The following is a 22,131-nucleotide window of genomic DNA, read 5'->3' as shown; positions in this document are numbered from 1 at the left end:
GCTACAATTTTTAATGTGAAAGAGATAAGCTTATCCCTGAAGTATTAAAATCAACACTTTTGAAATATAATTTTAAGGGGTATTTAACCTATTTTCTGCACAGAATATACACTTTAAATTTTAATAGATACCAATGGGAAAATTCTGTAAAATATAATTGTTACCTAAACATTTTCCGCTTTAGAATTCATTAAACATATGGAAAAAGTCAGGAATCATTTTTTGAGAAGTCTTTTGTTATTTTTGTTTTAAATACCCAAATTGCATGATAAGCTCTCAAACGTTTGATTCACGCTAAAGCCCATAGCATGCCATACTTAGTAAAATATTTCCAATTGTTAGTTATTGTTATGTATAATGGTTTTTGCTTTTTCATGTTCAATTTGTTGTTTCCAGAAAAATACAAACTTTTCTAGGGAGGGAGGTTATAAAATTGGCCATACTCTACCTGTAAGCATTATTTGACCTAGCACTCATTACAATTTTAATACTCAAAGGATTCTACAGCCAAAGACAGTAATGTAATTTGCATTCTATCAATATTTCTACCTGCTGCATTTCACAGATATGAACCTTTTTTGTTTTAATCTGAAATAACTAGCCATATTCTTGAAATCCTTTTTTCTTCCAAATTAATAAATATGCAACAGAGATATATGTAGTGTATCATTATATTAACACTGTTATAGCATTTAAGTTTTAGTTTAAAGACTAGCATATTTTATTAACACACATTATGCACACGTGCATGCTAAGTTGCTTTACTCGTGTCCAACTCTTTGTGAACCTATGGCGTGTAACTGCCAGGCTCCTCTGTTCATGAGGTTCTCCAGGCAAAAATACTGGAGTGGGTTATCATGCCTTCCTCCAGGGATCTTCCTGACCCAGGGATTGAGCCTGCACCTCTTTCAACACCTACCAATACCTCTAGTGCCACCTGGGAAGTTCAATGCTCATCATATATACAGAGAATGTGCATTATTTCTTAAAAGTATGTTATTTTCTGTTCTTCTGATATACCAAACTAAATGACTCTTGTTCTTCTTAATCATTATATGATCAGCATCACCGGAGATACAGTATACAGTAACAGGTTTTTTACAAGAGAACAATGTACATATTTCCTTACAACAATTTTTATTTTTACATGCTAACTAGTTGGGTATCTTAATATATTTGCTACAACAGTAGATGATATATCTATACTTTTAACATTTACATATTAATCTGAATAGAAAAACATGTTACATATTTCAGGGATTCTATGTTCTGATGCTTTGGACAATAAACTTATTTTGTCTCTACCAAAAATAAATGAAAATTCCCTGTAATAAGAAAGACTTAATTGTTTTTACTAGCAGTCTAAATTTGGATGCACAGAAAAGAATTTGTTTACCGAGAAAAGGTGGATTAAATGCTTGCAGAATCAGTATGGTATGCTAACTAAGCAAATTACATAACCGCCGAATTATACGCAAAATGTAACTAAGAAATAGATAGATTTATATAAGGAACTAAGGAGTTCTTTTGGCTAAAACCCAATATTGGCCTTATTTCAGTTTAATTGGAAGAGGATCTCAAATTCATTTTCTCCATGAGATATCAGGAACCTGGATTTCTCTTTGTACCAAAGGTTAATAAGAAATGTGTCTGCAAAAGTCAAACAGCATTAAATACCAAAAACTGATTATTATTCTACAGCAGTTGTTCTGTCATTCATAATCTCTCCATGCTCCAAGCTTCCACAGCTAATCTTTAATGGATGACATGCAAGCAAGAAAAATAACATATAGAGGAGAGACTCTAAAGACAGGGTTTAAGAAACAGAAAAATAAAGCTTTTAAAGAAATATAAATATTCTAAATAGAAAAATAACTTAAAAAAACTATTTAAATAAATATTCTTTGCACAAAAATTCACACATCCTCTGTATACTATAAATGCAATAGATTAATAAAAATTAAGACATTAAACACTAAAAAAATGTCCACTGAGATTGTTTCAGAAAAATGAAAGGTTTAATTATTAACAAATTATTTTTAAAAGTCATAACATCACTCACCTAAGAAAAATTAAGTGGATGCAAATAAGGTAATACAATACTATCTCTGTCAAATTCAATTTAAATAAATGAAATTTTGAAGTGTTTGTGATTTAATCACTTTTATTTAGATGAGAAAAGATACTTACTTAAAGGACAATGTTTCAGCTGTGCATCTCTGAAATATCTCCTAGTCTGAAGGTCATAGATGACAATAATTTACATCATATTATCCACATGTATAATTTAATTAATTAAAACACATTAAGACCTACGTAGCATATATTTTCCTTTATTCTATTTTTGGTAGAGATTTTAAAATTTTTCATATTTTCAAACTTTCCAAACAAAGTTAATTCTGGAAAGTCAGGGAAAACTAAAATCTATGTGGATAAGATGAAGTAAATAAATATATATTTTTAACAAGGAATATAAAAAACAAAGCTATATATAAGTAACTATGAAATAGTTATTTATATTAGCTACACTATGATATGCCCCCTATTAGATCAAAAAGTCTTAAGGAAACAAGATGCTAACATCATCTCCTTATCATCATAATTACCACTTATTGAGTGCTTTCTAATGGGTTAACTACTTCATAAACATTATTTCACTTAAATGTCACAGCAACCTATCAAGTAGGTTTTAACCAAATCTTAGTGAGGCTGTCACTTACACATGATAAGTAGTAAAAAGATTAGAACAAAGGTCTGAATCCAAAGTCTAAGTAAGCATTTACCACCACCTACTACAATGACGTATTATGAATAAGAAGTGACTGCAAACAGAAAGACATGTCTGAAATACCAAATCTGTCTTATTTGCTGATGCGTCTTTAGTGCCTAGCACAGTGTCTAGTATATACAGACCCTTCAATAAATATTTCTTGTTTAACTTTTAAAGAGGTCAGCATAGTTCCAATTAAATGCCTACTAAAAGCATCAATGGTGGTGATGCTGCTGCTGCTGATGTCAAAAAAGGGGAAGGTAAAAAGTCAACCATTTGAGATTTTATCAAGATACATGATACAATTGCATTTCAAACTCATGAAATCACTTTACAATGATAGTACATTATTCACATTAAAAACTAACAGAGAAGCAAAGGAAACAGTAACAGTCTACATGAAGGTTTACCGTAAGTATATATCAGATTAAAAGCCAAATCTTGTGCATCCTATTTCATTTCAGATCCACATTTAAGTAAAATGTATTAGTGATAATACATTTTTCGGGAATTTTTCTCATCATCCAATCCTGGTTTCCAAACCTTCTTCTTTCACTTTTCTCTTTATTTCCCTCTTAAAATCTATTAACAGTAAACTATTAATTCTAATTGAAAGCTAAACAGAATAAAAATATCATCATGACTTCTGACTTATCAAAGGTTTAAGAATTTCATAAAGATAAAAGCAAGCAAGTATTAATATTAGCTACAATTTACTGAGTACCAGTTATACCCTAGGTGCTTCTATACATTATCTCTAATCCTTAAAATAATCTGGTAAATTAGTTAATATTTACATCTGACATGGGAGAGGCTAATAAGTAACTTGCCCAAAGGCACATGGTTGGTATTAAGGGTCAAAGCTGTGATTTGAACCTTAGTCCATCTGATTCCAAAGCTTATATAGTCTTCCCACCACTTCAATCTCTCTCACAGAGTACTGGGAACGTTTATTTTTATATGGTTTTGATTATACAAGATTGTTATTCTCATGAATTATACAATCAACTGGGGGGGGGGGAGATAAGATGGACTAATACATATATGTTACATAACAGAGATATAAAAATAAATAAGGGAAAAATCAGAAAGACAAGAAAAATTTTGCACAGGTAAAATGGCAACATTTGATCAAAGCCATCACATAGATTTCATATAATTTTGGTTTATATAATCTTTATGTGTCAAACCTAACCTAGGAATGATTTTAAGATTAGAGAGCAAGTAACAACAACAACAAAAATTACATCTTTTAAAAGTAACATTTACTTTTTCTAATACTAAATCTAATCCACACTCACTGCAAAAATCCTGAAAAGGCAGAAAACTGGTAACTGAAGCATTTACACATCCATTCACAAAACCAAAACTTGACTTTAACTTTATGTTACATATATGTATATATAGTTTTTAACAAAATTATATCAAGAATACAGCTTCCCCCTAATTTTCACGTAACTTTGAGTCATAAAGTTTTTCTCATATCATTAAATATTCCTCATAAATGGTTTTAAATTACTGCATGTCTCATATCATAAATGTCTCATACCATAAATTTATTGCTATTATAACTGATACAAATATTCTTATTTATATAAATATTTCAAATCATATACTCAAAGAAAATGGCTATTTCCTTAGAATATCACATATTTTAATTATCATTGTATTTGAAAAATGTATAGATGTACATTTTTGTATCCTATTTGCAATTTTCAATGTCCAGATGTTTTAGCATGTATTTCCGTTAATATGGACTATTTTGATTTAAAACAGTATTACTTAGCTCCAGAGAAACTATGTAGCACTTTTATTTTCATCAACTTAGGACGTTATAGAAATACACTAAACATCTTTCAAACATTCAACATTATTTTGTCATTAATGAGAAAATTTGATTAACAAGAATCATAAAGCAATCAAATTCTCTCCATCTTCTGAAGGCATGATTCACACTGTTTAGTCATAGGGAACCCATAAGTATATATCAATAAATAAATATTTAAAGCATATGATTAGCTATACTATACAAAAGTTTAAAGAGTAAATATTAATGCTTAATCAGTTTTCCCCTCCAAGAGACAAATGAGCTATGCAGACATATTAATTCATGATTTTCAATAAATCACAAAGGTCTAAACCTTAATAAATTATATCTGAAAGACATATACAAAGTTAAATTACAACGCAAACACTAAAAACAGATGTACTTCTTATAATACCATTCCAGCAATTAGTACACATATTTGATTATAAAAAGCCAAGAAACTTAAGTGTTCTAAATTTATATTTGAACTATCCATTTTAACATACTGTTAAATTTCCTTAAAATACATTACTTTCATATTTTCCCACTAAAAAAGAAACAAAAAATTCATAGTAGTTTAACATTAATCAAAAAACAAACATCTGGTATTTGGCTGGAATATTTATTTCTGATCATCTTTGTTATATTTTCTTAGTGATGTTCTACTTTGCACAGTAATGTCTTGAAGACATATTATACCTGTTAATTGTATCTCTGACCTAAAATACCAGAATTCTTTTATATAAGGCAACCAGGTTAAGTGATTTATAAAGTGATTTAGGGAAGGAAAGAAAGCAAGAGAAAGAGTCCATCAGAGATAATTGACCATATCTGTAACACATCACAGATACATTTAAAAATTTTTCTCTTTACAAAGACTTGTGAATGAACATGGACTCCAAAACATATTTTAGGCAGTCATTTATAATCTTAAACTCAGGCAATCTTTTACTTTAATCTTTTCAGGGAAAACATTATCTTCATCATCATCCATGTCATCATATGAAAATTAACTTCACAAAACAGATTTTTGAATCAAATGTAGGTTTCCACTGGCAATGAATATATGACTATCTTCATACAAAGAAGTATTTCCTCTCAACAAGCTAAAACAATAAGTGGTATGTGAACTGCTGGGATGAAAGGTAGAGGCACTGGTAATCATTATTTCCCCTTGTTTGTTCAGGCCCTTCCAACAAAACAAACAACCTTTTTGTGATTGGATTGACATGGTGTTAACAATGCATTTAATGCCCAAATCAGTATGAATACAGGTAAAGCTCTCACTAATACCAGTACCAGGATGTTAAAGCCACCTATTTTCTAAGCAGCCAAAAAAAAAGCCAGAGCTTTCCCTCCTTTGGCAAATAAGCTAGCATGCTAGTATTCACCAAGCCACATCAGATAACACCCTTGTGTATGATTTTTAATGCCATATGTTCATACTCATATGCAATACCTGCTGTCTTTTCAGCAATTTGAGCTTCTGTTGCTTTTTCTTGGAGTTCCAGTTTAAGCTTCAGTTTTCTGTGTTCTTTATCTTCTTTACTCAGTTTTTCCTGAAGCTAAAAAACATTGAAAAAAACATGGATTCTTACAAATATATCTTTTGCACAAATATAATTAATCCCAGAGTTAATTTTTACTTTCTCTAAACTCTTACAGAATATCATATTAACTTTATGAATACGTAACTCTTGGGAAAAAACAATCTTTAAGGGAACATTATTATTATTAAATATACTGCAACAAAAAGTAATCTGATAAATTCTTTTGTCTTAAAGCAAAAGGCTTGGAAGGGACCATTGTAATAAAATAAAGGGTAGCACAAATTACAGCTTCTCTTAGTAATTCTAATATTTTGAAACAAAATTAATTAAGATAATAATCTTAATATTTGATACAAATCTCCCTTTGAGAATGCTATGCCATCAACTTCCATTTAAATTGGCACTGGCACCTGACTCATGGTCGGTATGCAATAAATAACTGCTAGATGAAAGTACAGAAAATATCTCATGCTTTCACATGGAGTCCTTCCAAATGTTTTATTTTTAATTTCTCCCTCGGCTTTTGTCGTTTGTGCTGTTTTCCATCAGACATGATCAACACTCCTAACATCATGTTTCAGTTTGATTAGGTCAAACAAATAGAATATTAGAATCAGAAAAGTAGGAAGCATAGAAAATGAACATTATTTAATAACATTACTTAAAGCTCAAAGGAATGTAGAAAAAGAGTCAGAAGTGACATGACAAATTCGATTGGACAAAATACAGCAATATAAGATAACACAAGGTAAATGACAGTATTTCCAAGCCTTGCTACTTTAAAGTTTACATACAGTACGGAAATGAAATACAGGGCACAGATACTACAAAGAAAAAAAGTTAAGAAAGTAACATGAATCCAATGAAGTAAAACTTGAATTTTATAGGCACCTATGCAAAGTACTACAGATTATGAAAAAGCGAGTGATACTGCAAGCCACCAAGGTAGGAAACAAGAGAAACTGCTTTTCATAGCCCATGTCTCAACTCAATCACACCCTGAATGGCATGGTATGACAACAGCATAAGGCTACTGTTACAGGATTAAAGTACACAATAAAACTGAATTATGATGAGTGACAAAGCAAACTTAGAAGGTCAATAACTAAAAGTATACTCTACAATTATCAGACTTTCTATACTGTACCTTTTTATTGCTTGCTTTGAGACTGTCCAATTCTTTTAGAAGCAATGCTATTGTCTCCTCTTTACTTAAGTCTGAAGTAACCTGACAAGGAATCGTACATTCGCAATGCAAATCACTATTTCTGTGGTCCATAAAGCTGTAATGAAGAAAACTATTAAAACAACATACACATAATTTCTACCATACAGGATCTATACATTTTATACTTCAAACAGGGGAAACAAGTTTAACAATAAATATGTAAAATTACTTAATTTAAAATTTCTCTTAAGAAAATACTATGGATGAAAAAGAATAAACATCACAAATTCACAGAGGTACTAATATACCAATTTCACAAGGAAGAGTTAAATCTGTGAAAAACATTTGGTAATAACTATAAAGATTCATACAGGAGACCCAGGTTTGATTCCTGGGTCAGGAAGATCCCGGGGAAAAGGAAATGCCAACCCACTGTAGTATTCTTGCCTGGGAAATCCCACGGACAAGAGGAGCCTGGAGGACTAGTCTGTGGAGTCACAAGAGTTGGACAAAACTTAGCGACTAAACCACCACGACCATAGAGATGCATGGTTCAGTAAAATTAAAGAATTCAGTTTTTAAAGGGTTATGAACATTAATTCAATTTGTACTTTTGGTTAGGACTCTAGATACAGTCTTACCTTTCTGAAACTGGGAATAACAAATAATTTTTCATTATAAATGACAGAATATCATATTTTCATTATTAAAATCACAGCATATTAAAGGAATACATGTAAATCCATGGCTGATTCATATCAATGTATGACAAAACCCACTGGAAAAAAAAATAAAAATAAAAATAATAAAAAAAAATAAAATAAAATAAAAATGAAAACCTATTCCTGTAACACTTAGGGGTAAGCAAAATAAATTTTTGACAATGTGTATGCTATTTGAGAATAATAGTTAACTTGTTAGCAAGTACTATAAAGGACGGGAAGGGAAAAGTAGATGAGTTTAGCCCAATCTCTACTATTTACCTTTCCCATGTGGTTATAAAATTTATCACCTCTTCATTCATCCCTACTCCCCAAAAATATACTCCAATCTGCACTTTCATAAGAATATAACTGACTGCCAAGAGGGTGGATCGTATTAACATATCTACTTCATTATATCAATATTCATTAACATATCTATTTCATAATTTTTAAGTAAATACAAACAGGTATTCCCACATAAAACTCTGTTAAAAAGTATTCCATAATTATTATTTTGTCTGGACTGAAAACACAATATTTATATTTCAATATAATTATAAGTTAGTCATTGAGAATCTTTAAACGTAGCAATATTTTCATAGTACATGACTAATTATCAAAGTATTTTACTCTTATAGGCAAAAGTCACAGGTGTCACAAATTCAAATCTCTTCATAAAATAGGTAGGTAAAGTGACTGGGTAGAAACTACAAAATGTAAAATATCAAGGAATGTAAATGGGAGAGTAGATGACCCTTCTAAAGGGTCAAACTCATTTAAATGAAGAACAGTGCTGACCAAAAGCAAAACATATCTCTGGGCTTGTCTTTTCGTGGAGCTGCCAGGTAATGGTTCTGATGAAAAATGTACCATTTTCATCAATGTAATAGTTATTTCCAGGTTCTTAATGAAAAGTCACTTAAAACAATACTCAACAAAATATAAAACCTCAGGACCAAACAAACAAAAACAATTAAAAAAAAATCATCATGACCTTCATTCAGGCTCATCCTGTGCTTTTTCACTCAGTGATTTAGACACATGATATTAATGTAATGAAAATAGCAGAAAACTCCCCAAATTCTAATAAGTTAACCATACATCAAATTTAGGCCACACCAAAAAGAAAGGGAGGGACAGAGGGAAGAAGAGAGGAAGGAAAAGTTCTCCCAACTCTCACTTTCTAAATCCAAGGCTGCTAGCACTCACTTGGATTTTCCTGCAGTGCAGTAAGCTGTCTCATCACCTGGATGAGGGCTGATGACTTGAAAATTCCTTGATCTCTGCTCTGGCAGTTCTGTGCTCTCATATGTAGCTTCATTAACTAATTCATTGGATTTCTGATGCATGCTTCCCTTAGAATTCACAGGCAGTTGCTCATCTGGCTGGGTATTTTTATTTGTGCCTGTAGTCTCTTGTTCAAGGTAACTATGGGTTATGTCTGCATTTAAAACAAAATAAAAACATGATATTTAAAACATCATTACATATTAAATCGATCAGAAGAGTATTTTTCTGTAAAAAATGGTTTCGTAGCTTTAAACATGCACTTACTAACCTTACTCCTATTGTAATCAGACAAACACATATGGTGTGATTTTGCTATTAATGCTTCCATTTCCAGTCAGACAGCAGAGTAGGATGGTGGTTTACAACCTTAAATGCACATCAGCTGTGTGTGTGGTTAGCTACTCAGTCGTGTCCAACTCTTTGCAACCCTATGGACTGTAGCCTCTGTCCATGGGAATTCCCAGGCAAGAAATACTGGAGTGGGTTGCCATTCCCTTCTCCAGTGGATCTTCCTGACCCGGGGATCAAACCTGTGTCTCCTGCTTTGCAGGTAAATTCTTTACCCGCTTAGCCAGCAGGGAAGTCTACATCAACTGAGGAGTTTCTAAAAATCCTAAAACTCAGTTTCACCTTATACTAATTAAATCAAGATCCCTGGGTGTGATCACAGGATTCTAGTATAAAATCAAGGCTGGGAACCACTGATTTAGGTTATTATTTTCTACATTACTTTTTGTTCTAGAATTTGAAAAACAGGATATGGTAAGTTAACTGATTACAGTGAAGTGATAATGTACACGGGATTCGGATATCAGACTGAGTTAGAATCCCGTCTTTACCGACCACATAGCTTTGGGCAAGTTACTTTACCCATCCATGCCTCAGACTTTGTGAAGTGGAAACATAATACTGCTTACTTGAGTTGCTGCAAGGATTAACTGAATTAATGAAGACAAAGTACTTGGCCTACAGTCTGGCACATCAATAAATGTTAGCTATTATTTTTGTAATCAGCATCATCATATTAAAAGGGAAATAATATAAGGAGAATTATTTTTAACTTATCTTTTATCAGATATGTATAATACATTAGAGAATATTTTGAAAAGCTTGGCTATCTCATAAAAATTAGTTACCTCAAGCTGTAACTATTAAACAGCTATTCAAAGGAACAGTGTACATCTGATTTATAGTGAAATTCCGGGGAGAAAACTACACACACGCAAGCAAGCAAAACAAACTCTCTTAACCAATAAATCAGATCAACGACCACAAATACTGATTGAAACTAGTACTTTATTATTTCCAATAGAAACAATTATTCAGTTTTAAAAAGCAGGTGAATTGCACCTGCTTGTTTATGATGCCTTCTTTAACTTGTCACACTTAAAATCCTTTTGAGGCAGAAGGGTAGGGAAACATAAATAAGGTACCCCTCACAAAGCACTCATTCTTTCAGAAGAAATTCTTTGCTTTTATATATATATATGTGTGTGTGTGTGTGTGTGTGTGTATATATATATATATATGCTGAAATTAGATGTAGCCAGTCATACACTCCAAGTCCTGGACATTATCTTACTGGTGGCTGAATGCTAAACCAGAAAACATTCATTTTTGGTCTTAAATTACTCTTAAATTCACTGAGGGCATCAACTGGGAAAATATGCTATCATAATTACATATCTATGGAATTTCATTATATTCTGTTTTAAACTTCAACAATTTTATGTATCTGAAGGTTATTTGTTGGTTCTTGACATTTAAAAACACCTGACTTGCTATAGATGTTCATCATGCTACATTTCTATAATAGGCTGGTATTAGTACCCCCAAATCTGAATGAGGTATTATAAAATTTTATAAATGGACACCACGATAATATCATTAACCGACCATGCTTTTTAGCACTAGCCTATGACTTTTAAAGTAATTTAAAGAAAATTACAGCTATAGAAAACAATATCAAAACAACAAAAACTGTCTCCAGGAGCATATCAGAAAATAACTATTAATATTAGGCCCTATGCTATTCTTCCGTTTATGAAGTAGAAAGATTCTTCAACAGGTAAAAGGATAAGCCAAGGAACACAGCTAGTTGGGAAAAGCCCCCAGTTCCCCTTGTTACTGCTGCTGTTCAGTCGCTCAGTCGCGTCCACCTCCTGGCGACCCCATGGGTTGCAGCACGCAAGGTTCCCACGTGCCCCATGGCAACACCTATCAACTGCTTCAGAGTCTTAAGTCTTGACTCTTTGACCTGTTTTTGAGAACAAACATACCGTTATCTGCAACTTGTCCCATGTTTTCACCTCTGTATTTCTGGATGTAATGCAACATCTCTCTTCATTGAGCTTTTTTATTTCTGAGTGCTGACTTTACCTCATCCCTGGTATCTATATTGCTTTTCATTACCACATTTACAGCTCTCTTTCTTACTTCAGCTTCTCTCTCGTGCGCTCAGTCATGCACCGAGTACAGAGGCACTCACAAGCACTCACTCTTTGCAACCCCACTGACGATAGCCCACCAGCATCCCCTGTCCTTAGACTCTTCCAGGCAAGAATACTGGAGCAGGTTGCCATTTCCTACTCCAGGAATTGAACCCACGTCTCCTGCATTGGCAGGTGGATTCTTTACCACTGTGCCACCTGGGAAGCCCCCACTTCAGCCTACCTAACGCCAAATTTTGTGATCCCTGAACTCTTGGTAAATCATGGTCTTTTCACCTGTGAATGTGTTATCTTCTTCAAACTGAGAGCAGACATGGAACCTTGCCAGTAAGAGGGTTCTTTACTGATCCCTCCTGGATCCGAGTAATCATTAACTCTTGAAGTATTATCAAAATAAACTCATAAAGTTCTAATGCACTTCTGGATCTTAATTCTAAATGTTTGATACTCTTGAAGAATTCATACTATGTGATTTGGCTCTATTTCTGGATGTTTCTAATCTTGTTCTGTAGTAAAAGGTTTTAGATTCCTAACTGAAACTGTTCATTAGATATTTGGAGACTGATCTGAAACTACCCATATTCTTATACTGAGAATTTAATTTTACTTTAAAGTAAACAAGCTGACTTATAAAATTTTCCTTCCTGTCTGCCTTTTACTTTTTTTTTTTTTGGACCAACTATTTTAGCAAATCTTCCTTAAATCTCTGAATGCTCTCAACAGTCCTCTACTCTGCCATATTGTGTTTCCTGATATCAGAATTTGATCATCTGTATAGAAAGTTTGACCCCACAATTTATTTATTTATTCATTAATTTAATGACTTCCCCGGTGGCTCAGATGGTAAAGCATCTGCCTACAATGTGGGAGACCTGGGTTCAATCCCTGGGTTGGGAAGATCTCCTGGAGAAGGAAATGGCAACCCACTCCAGTTTTCTTGCCTGGAAAATCCACGGATGGAGGAGCCTGGTAGACTACAGTCCATGGGGTCGCAAAGAGTCAGACAGGACTGAGCAACTTCACTTTCACTTAATAATTATCCATGGAAATGCCACAGTGTGATATATCCTGTGGTAAGTACTGGGAAAACAAAGATGGGTAAGAAACAGATTCTCCCCTCAAAGACTCTACAGTACAGTGAAGAAGACAAACTGATCTAATAATTTGAAGACAATGTACTAAGGAGCATGCTAGGGCTACAAAGACCACAAACAAAGCATACGAGACATCCTGATGCTCAGCTGGAAGACTGGATGATTTCACAAAAGCATTTATTCCAAAACACAACAAATAGAAATATGCAAAGTAACGAACTGTCAAAGGGTTTGAGTTCAGTAAAGAAAAAGCTGACAGACTGTAAGAGAGAACAGGAAGAATGAGTACAAAAGAGAAGGAATAGCTTTAGGTAAAACAAAGTCATTTGGTGTTTTGAAGGGACAAGATGCTATAGTTGAGGAGTAAAAACTTGTAAAATGAGTAACATTGTAAAGACAAGATGTGGTAGATCTGGAAATGTGTTGATTAAATAGACTGATGATGAAGTACTTGGAAAGGAAGAAATGAAGGTATCGGTATAGGGAATGCTACTTTTCAAGACACTGAAGTCATTCAGAAAAATGGCAAGCAATGGAGACCAGAGATGAAAGACAAATGCAAGAGACTTCACTGGCTGCATAAACATGCTAAAGAAGACAGAGCCTGATGAGAAAGCTGACTGATGGTAGATAACAGTCATCTCTTTCTACCTTTCTACTTTGAAATAATTCCAGTCTTATAAAAATGTTGCAAATATAGTACAAAGGGTTCCTACATAACCTTCATGCAGATTCCTCAAATGTTAACATTTTACCACACTTGCTTTATTATTTATTCTGTGTCAGTCTACCTACACATTTTTTTTTTTTCTGAAACATTTCAAAGGAAGTTGCAGGCATGATTCACTTTGACTTTTCAGGTCAAATATTAAAATGGGGCTGTACCATACTTCATTTTACCAAATTTTCTTTACCTTATTCAAAGCTCAACTTAAATTCAATTTCTGAGTTAATACCTTCACCAACCAAGAGAAAATTGCATTTAGTTACTTTAATTCAGTCTTCAGTTACTTTTCCTAAGCTCTGCAGGCCCAACAGAAAAACTTTTACCAAGTACTAACAGGATGATGCTACCAAAAAGTTTAGTTGAGATGCTGTCTTACCCCCATCACTTGAAAAAAAATACTGAATTAGCAATTTATCAATAAAGTGCAGCAATAGTGAAGTTATGGGTCTGTTTCATACACTACTCAAGTAGAAAGATGAGATAAATGTTTAAAAGAACTCACTTCCGATTCAAATTTACCTCTAGGCAGATGAAAACACTCTATTCTGTTGATGCCTCTCTCTCTCTCTCTCTCTCTCATGGTCTGAAATGGAAACTCTATAACTTTCTTTAATAATTTGCTTCAGTGTTGAATCAACATCATTGTCAACTGTTCCATCATTAGGACTAACAGAATTAAAAACTATTTAAATTCATTTCTTCGTATGAACTTAATGTTACCAATCTTTTCTTCATAATTCATGTCTATGAAATCTCACTTTCCTCAAACAACACAAAGCTTTTTGTGATGACTAATAAATCCCTTTATTTATTTGCTCTTCTGTGGGCATGCTGTATTAATTGGACGTTTGAATTTTAACTACTTAAAACAAATCTATTCTCCAATTTTTACAATACAATATTTTTACACGCTATCTAATGTAATCACTGCCATGTAAACCTGTCACTATTGAAAATAATGTTATAGAATATTATTACTCAGTACGCTTCAAATGCCACCTACTGCTATAGTTAGAGCCAGTTTATTCATCTGGGCAAACTGGGTGAATTTAGTAACAGCTTCTTAAAACTCTTATGTGCCATGGCTGGTGGTATTACATGGTGTGAAGACCCTGTATCTTTCTAGTGACTTTCATATTGTTTCAGTGGATCATTTTCATGATCTAACAAATTCTCCCCTTATCGCTGGAGGTATCGATATTGTCAACCATTTCAATGTTAGTGTTGCTATCACATTCTCAACTCCTTAGTCTAGAAAATTAACAGCATCATACTATCTCCTAACCTAGAAAAGAATGCTTTGAGACCCCCTTTGACACCAGTTCTCCAGACAATTATACATTAATGTATGATATACTCAGTTGCATTGACGCCATCCAAGAAATCGTAACTCAGGGCCAAAAATAACTGTTACTTCACAACTACTATACAGAAGTGAGGAGGCAGTTAGAATCAAATAGGGATTCTTAGAGGCTGGGAAATTCTGGTCCTGTCTGGCTTTGTAAATAGTTTGTGACAACTGGTATCTGTGTAAATGGATTTGATGGTCCCCTGGGGGGTCAATACTGTTTACAGAGCTGTTTCTTCAGAGTGGCTGAGCTAGAATTGTCTCTAGGGATCTTACAGGGGTTACTCAGAATAGCAACATCACAGGTACCTGAGAGCTCAGTGGCAGAAAAGAGAAAAGGATGGAAGTGTAACAGGCAAGTGCATTCAAATAAATGTATTTCTTGCTCCTTCACATGCAGGTGCTACTCAAGGGCACTGGCTATCTAAAATGAACCATAAAAGAAGCAATTTGTAATTGTGTTGTCTGACACTTGCTAACATAACTGGTCATCACTTCTTTATACTCCATCTTTCTTTTTTTGAAAAGGTTGTTACTTTGATTGTAGCATTAGATTTTATAAATATAAAAAGAATGAAAATCTCATGTTTATTGCTTCTTTCTTTTGTATACTGTCACTACATTATGTAAAAACATCAAAATGATAATTTTTTTTTACTGTTGAATAAGTGTAAATTTGATTTCATGATGGAATTACTATAGTCCCACATTTTAAACAGAATATGTCTTTTTTCCAATGGTTAAGAATTTTTCTAAACAAACATTAGTTTCAACATAGCCCCTAATAACTTCTACCAATTCCTTAACTAAGTTACATGTAGATCATCTATCTGTATATGCGTACAAATACTCTTTACTCCCTTTACTAAATACTTCGGACTTATTTGCTCCCTCTTATGTGTGGGGGGTGATTAGTTTTCCACATAGATGCATATATGAGCTTTTCTCTCCCCAAACATAAAAGAAAGACATCAGAAACTTCTGCCATATTATAGTAGCTCCACTTAACATGAGTGAGTACAAGAGCAAAGTTCAGACCTTCCAAGTAGAATATTGGTGTATTTAGAGTTTCCAAGCAAAACCAAAGTGCATGGGCTCTGAAGACAGACCGCAGGGTTTGAATTCCAGCTCTACAACATAGCTGTCTGACCTTTACCAAACTAATAAACCTCTCATCAATTTCCCTATCAGTAAAAAGCACACACAAAAAGGCACCTACCTCAAAAGGTTATTATGAGAATTAAATTACTTAAATTATATAATCTCTTGGAGAAGTATCAGCATAGAAAACACACTCAATAAAATTTAGCTATTATTATTTGCAAGTATCTAGTTGGCTAAAAGCAAAATATTTTCTTATTAAACTGTAGTAAGAATACATAAAAATACAATTGAGAAAAAAATTTCTATTAAGATCAAAAGACATGAACGTGGAAAATAAATAAAATGCTACTTTGTTCAATGAGATACATACAAAAAAGAGAAAATACTTAACAAGCTTAATTACAACTTGTAGTTAATACATAATGGTTTAATAAAGTTTGTATAAGATTACAAAGCTGAAAAATTACAAAAATAACAGAACTTCAAAATTCAGAAATCCTGACAATTAGGAAAAAGATCCTGAAAGAAAATTCCATCTCATAGCAAGAAAATTAAGAGGATATTTCTGTAAATTCACTCCCACAACAGGAAGATAAGGAATTTAAATAACATGTTTCTGTAACATAATTTGAACACGACTATACTGGCACATGAAATTAGATATGATCAGGGCCACAGGTAATAGATCACAGGTACTTATTCTTCAGAGATTCTAATTTAGGAGTCACAAGAAATTAGGTAACTTCTGGATCTTTGGCTTAACAACTGCAAACTTGTTACCTGCATATTGTATACTCTCTCGGGGCGTTTTCAATTTATTTTTTGGCTTAACCAGCCTTATGAAGAAGAAGAAGAAAATACTATAACTTTAATTTTCATTGTTCTGTATTCTACTTGCTCATATTTCAAGCATTCAATAGCCATTGGCTATTATGTTGAAAAGCACAGTAATTCTAATTCTAATTCTAATAAGGTGTACCATATATACCGAGGAGAAGTCAAAAACATATGATGGGGGAGAGGCTGGACATAACTCTAAGATTTTAAAATAAGGCTTCATAAAAGTTTATTAACCTGAAAAATCATGAAACCTAGGAATGGCACATAATTCGTTCATCTGGACATGAATTCAAAATAAACTATGTCCTTTCATTCCATTACATGGTTGTATCTCTAAATAAACATGTCAAAAAGAACTAGTGAGGTTATTTCATCTTTGATTAAGACAATTCAATGGCTTAGTATACCACATTTCAAATTATCCAATGACTAGACATATAAACCACCTTGCTGGAATTTTTGCTTTTTATTATTTAAAAAAGCTATTGAAGTGGTGGTACTAAACAAATTTTTTAAAGTTTCTGTTTCAATCCTGAAACAGTCATGAACACATTGATATTCATTCAACACATTTCTGTAAAAACTGTTCTATTCAGCTTTTAAATTTTAACATTTTTCACCATATGAAGACCATGAACACAGTACAGTATAATTACCTAAAGCTTACACTACCTAACTTATGAAACTATCACATAAATTAAAACTTTGTAAAAATTATATCATCCTACTTAAACCATTGCAAATATTATTTAAGCTAAAATGATTGTGAAAACTATCCTAAAATTAGATTAACTAGCAGAATAGTACTCTATATTCTCTTTCTTCCCCAGTGATATGAACTATTTGGCTACTTACTATATTTCTAATCTGTTCAACCTTTTCAATTTTTCCTAGGAATAATTTATATAAAGTAATTAAATATATGAATCAACTAGGTAAGTCTTACATTTCTACCACTGCAAGTAAAATGGGTTTCTTAATTATATATTTTTTCTTGGCTAAGTATGAACACATACTAATTGTCTATGAATTCAACAATTCCATAAAGCATTTATGGAAGGTAACCTTTTTAATAGCAATTGTAAAGAGGAGGAAAAATGATTTCTTTACATGTGCCTTTCATTTTATTTAAGATCATCTTTAGATTTGGAAAATAAAATAGGAGAATCACCAGTCAGATACTAAGTGGAAATCACTGAAACACAATGTTAGTTCTAATGGATGGATGATTGTATTTGGTCTTTTGAAACTTTGAAGTATAGGTAAGTCTTGATCACACAAATTAATAAATCCTAAAGCTGGAGTTAACAATAACCATTACACCCAAATTCTGCAGCTTAGCCCAGCCAATTTTTCAAAAGGTCAGGTTGTGAACTGGAGAAGATCAGGGAGGTCCACCGCATAGCTTTGTTGCCAGGCATCTCTCGTCTGGATTGTTGCAGGCATTTATTAGTATTCGTCAGCAGACTCAACAGAGCAAACAAGAAATTCAAGCACGAATAATAAAATGAAATGCTGCTATATAACCCTTTGTCATTCAGCAAATATGGGACTTTTTAGCTACATTGTTCCTAAACCTGGGTTACTACTTTAATTTTTCTCCCCAGTGCTGACTGAATGAGTATGCATGTGTGTTAAATGCAGAGCTCCCCTAACAACTGCAGGACTGCCATTTAATCTGTTGGTAGATGGACCATTTCCTGTGGGAACCCTAGCTATGATTTCCAGATCCACCAAATAAATCTCAGATTAAGATTCCAAATGAAACCTGCCTTTGGCAGATAAAAAATGTCAAGATGGATATAAACAGTAAAATTATAAATTATCTAGGTGTTGCATGACAAACCAATGTTCATTTTTTTTGTTGACATGTGCCTAGATATCAAAACTATATGAGACATTCATCAAATGTCACACTTTCATAATATCGGAGGCATCATTAAAACTGTTTGACTAAGGACCTCAAAGTGTTTAAGCAGTAGCTCAAAAGTATATTTGTGCAAAGTAGAAGAATAAATTTACATATCAGCAGCAGCTCATAAGGGATGGGTAAATATTCTGTTTATCTCTCATTGTAATTCAGGTTACTTTAAATACAAGGTTTTAGGAAATCATTACACTCTATATGGCATCATTACATAACTTTCTATGCAAATTATGTATGTTTTATTCAAATTCACCATTTGTTTGGTGGGGGAGGGAACAAAAGGAAAAGGTAGGGACTCTCATTTTATTAATCAACTGTGACTACTATACTAATGTACATCATCATCACCATCTTGTTAGCATTTTTTAACTTTTAAAAAAGCCTGAGACAAAATACCCGAGACAAAAAAAGCCTGAGAAAAGTAAAAATTATCTATGTATATAATCTATTCATTTCAAATGACTGTGGCAAGAGGCAGAGACTTTTAAAAAAGAAAAAGGTAAGGAAGGACCAATATAGAACCTATTAGAGACCAATGGTCTATTAAAAATGCAGAGGAAGTCTCCGATGCTAGTCTGCACTGCATTCTCAGGAGATCAAGGACTTCTTCTTTAATGAAAATTTTTGTTTTGTCTTCGCTCTTCTTACCTGGACTAATGCAGCATTGTCCTGATGCTGAAATATACCAACTGATTATAAAATATAGACAATGAAGGTTTCTGAAAGGAAAAAAATCAGATTTGTTGAATTGAAATCATTACTCTTTTTAACTTTGAACTCTTAAAAGCAATTGAATAGAAGGCTTCAGTGACTCCAAATTCTGCAACATTTGGTTTCCTGATGAAGATTCAAAAATCATTTTATCTACTTAAAATAGGAATTCCTTGAAATTTGTAAATTCTTTACACTTAATTTAATCCATGGAAAGGATACAAAATATTCTGTATTCCATACTCAAAATGCTAGAATTTATACACAATCCTGATTCTTTCAGAACTAAGAATTTCTCCTGCTCTTCCTATCAAATTTCCTCCGATACATGTTGTGGATTCAAGGAAACTAAGGCTAAATAAACCTTACCTATCCTAATCTGTTAGGGATCAACATTAATCTGAAAATTAATCTGAAACAGAGAGGATAAAACTTAAACAGGATATTAATTAAGGAAGGAAATAAGAGTATTTTTTGCTTAATTTTGATTATATTTCTAAACTCAAAATCAAAGAATGTTACCATGTTTTAGAGTACATCACATTAAGTATAGCCAGTGAAACTATTAAAAAAGAGTATTTGATTTTTAACTTAAAATATATTTAATTTGCAAAAACTAACATATTCAGTATCTATACAAGTATAATTTTATCAATGTGAATGGATTACTTTTAGCTTTTCATTCACTAGCATCCTGATTTTAAAGCACAGAAAAGTTTCAATATGTGAAGAAGACAAAATAAATTAAAAAAGAAGTCAAAATATAATTTTCTGAAATAATTACTTTTACCTTATATCTTGTCAGCACAATTATACCATTTGGCAAAAATTATCAATTTCACCAGAAAGCTACAGATTAGAATTTTTAATTCAATCATTCAGACTATGAAATAATCTATGCAACCAATTTCAAAATTTTATTGCTTGATTTTCTAAATTTGTTTTTTATTCCCCAAGAAAAATCGAAATCACAAAAGGCAAAACATGAAGAAAATTTGTATCTGAAACTTCCTCCCAGAAGATAATGATGTCTTACATGACAGGTAGTTTTGATTAAAGCACCAATATATACACATACTAAACCTCAAATTTTATATTCAACTTCCAGATGTATTTACAACCAAAAACAGTGAGTAAATGTAGTCACATCAGTCCTACTCTACAAACAGTCAGTCAACCTGAACCAACTGTGTAAATGGTCATAAATTCAGTCTATACACCACTGTATATTGATTCAGATCAACAAAATCAACAAAATGCCAATGCACACTCAGGACTTTATAGTAATCATGCTAAGGTGACAAATGCAGCCACTATGGAGACCATAATAATGATCTTAAGTATGATCCACTGAAATTCCAATTTCTAAAAAATTTAAGATTCAATAACATTATATTGAGATTTGGGTCATAAATATGTGTTCCAGGAAGTGCTCTGGCATGAAAGGGCTCTAACCAGAAAAGAAAGAGGAATTTTATCAAAGAGCTCAGAATCTTAACAGAGAACTTAAAACAAAACCAAAAACTTTTGAAAAATTCAAGTAGTTTTTTTCTATTTCAAAAAGATGTATTTTCATGGTCACAAATATATTTAAAACATCTCATTGAAAGTAGAATTGCATTTCCTTAAATCAAAGAAATAGTCCCAAGGTGTAAAAAGAGAGGATCATACTAATAGCATAGAAATGGAGAAGTAGTCCTATTAAAAAAGAAATTTACCATTTTTCATGCTTAGTCTTCTTAGTAATTATCATTTTTACAAAATGAAGGACTGAAAGGGTAATAAGAATTCCATGTGAAGAATATAGGCTGAACTGATATAAAAGATTCTAAATTTAGTTTTGAAAAAAAGAAGAAAGAAAAGAAAAAGTCCTACTATCTCCCAAAATTTTCCCTCATTAAGAATTTATGGGCAGGTTCATCAACTGTAGCAAATATACCACTATACTCGTTGTTCTTGTGTGGGGTTAGGGAGTAGGGCTGCAATGGGAACTCTGTACTTTTTGCTCAGTTTTGCTGAGAACCCAAAGCTGTTCTACAAAATAAAGTCTTTTTAAAAAACTGCCCACAAAAGTAAAAAATATACATGACAGAAATTCATAAATGTGAATTACTAACAGCAGAAGTGATAAATCCCCAAACACGGTTTATAACAAACTATATAACCAGCTAGACTAAGTTGCCCTTATAAAAATTTTTTGGTTTTCCATTACATTTTTCTAATGAGGCCAGGAATCGTGACAGAATCATTCAAATCAACCCTAAAAAATAAAGACACTCAGAATCTCATTTATTTTTATAAACTTATTTTTAAAAAAAAAGAAATTATTTTTTTTCTAAAAGGGTATAACCTCAATCATGCTTTTAAGGGTATCTTAGCATTTCCTCTGGAAATGAATCAATCCTTGTTGGCTTGCTGCCAGCAGTCCTAAAACCACTCTCAAATATTCTCAATGGTCATGTGTAAGAAACCACCAGAACTCTATTAAGTTAGAACCTATGGAGATAAATAGTAAATTTAGGCAGACCTTGACAAGCTGTTTTTTTAACCCTTCTATGGCAAAACAAAAATTAGAAATGCATTCTTATATTCACACTTGTCAAAAGGAAAAGGCAAATTGTATGATGTCACTAGTGTGAAG

At 32.6% G+C, this 22,131-nt stretch overlaps 1 protein-coding gene across 1 annotated transcript in view; it reads right to left on the bottom strand.

The window, feature by feature from the left end:
- MIPOL1 (mirror-image polydactyly 1) overlaps positions 1-22,131 on the bottom strand; it is a 259,816-nt gene that overhangs the window by 202,116 nt on the left and 35,569 nt on the right. The window contains exons 3-6 of the mRNA XM_061159190.1: positions 19,428-19,498; positions 9,209-9,440; positions 7,275-7,410; positions 6,037-6,142 (exon numbers count right to left, since the gene is read on the bottom strand). Of these exons, the coding sequence (XP_061015173.1) occupies positions 6,037-6,142; positions 7,275-7,410; positions 9,209-9,440; positions 19,428-19,498 (545 nt within the window). The remainder of the gene's footprint in view (positions 1-6,036; positions 6,143-7,274; positions 7,411-9,208; positions 9,441-19,427; positions 19,499-22,131) is intronic.

This window comes from Dama dama, chromosome 13, assembly GCF_033118175.1.
Source record: "Dama dama isolate Ldn47 chromosome 13, ASM3311817v1, whole genome shotgun sequence".
NCBI classification, from domain to species: domain Eukaryota; kingdom Metazoa; phylum Chordata; class Mammalia; order Artiodactyla; family Cervidae; genus Dama; species Dama dama.
The sequence above is the reverse complement of the archived record's forward strand: the minus strand, read 5'-3'. Positions and strand labels throughout refer to the sequence as shown.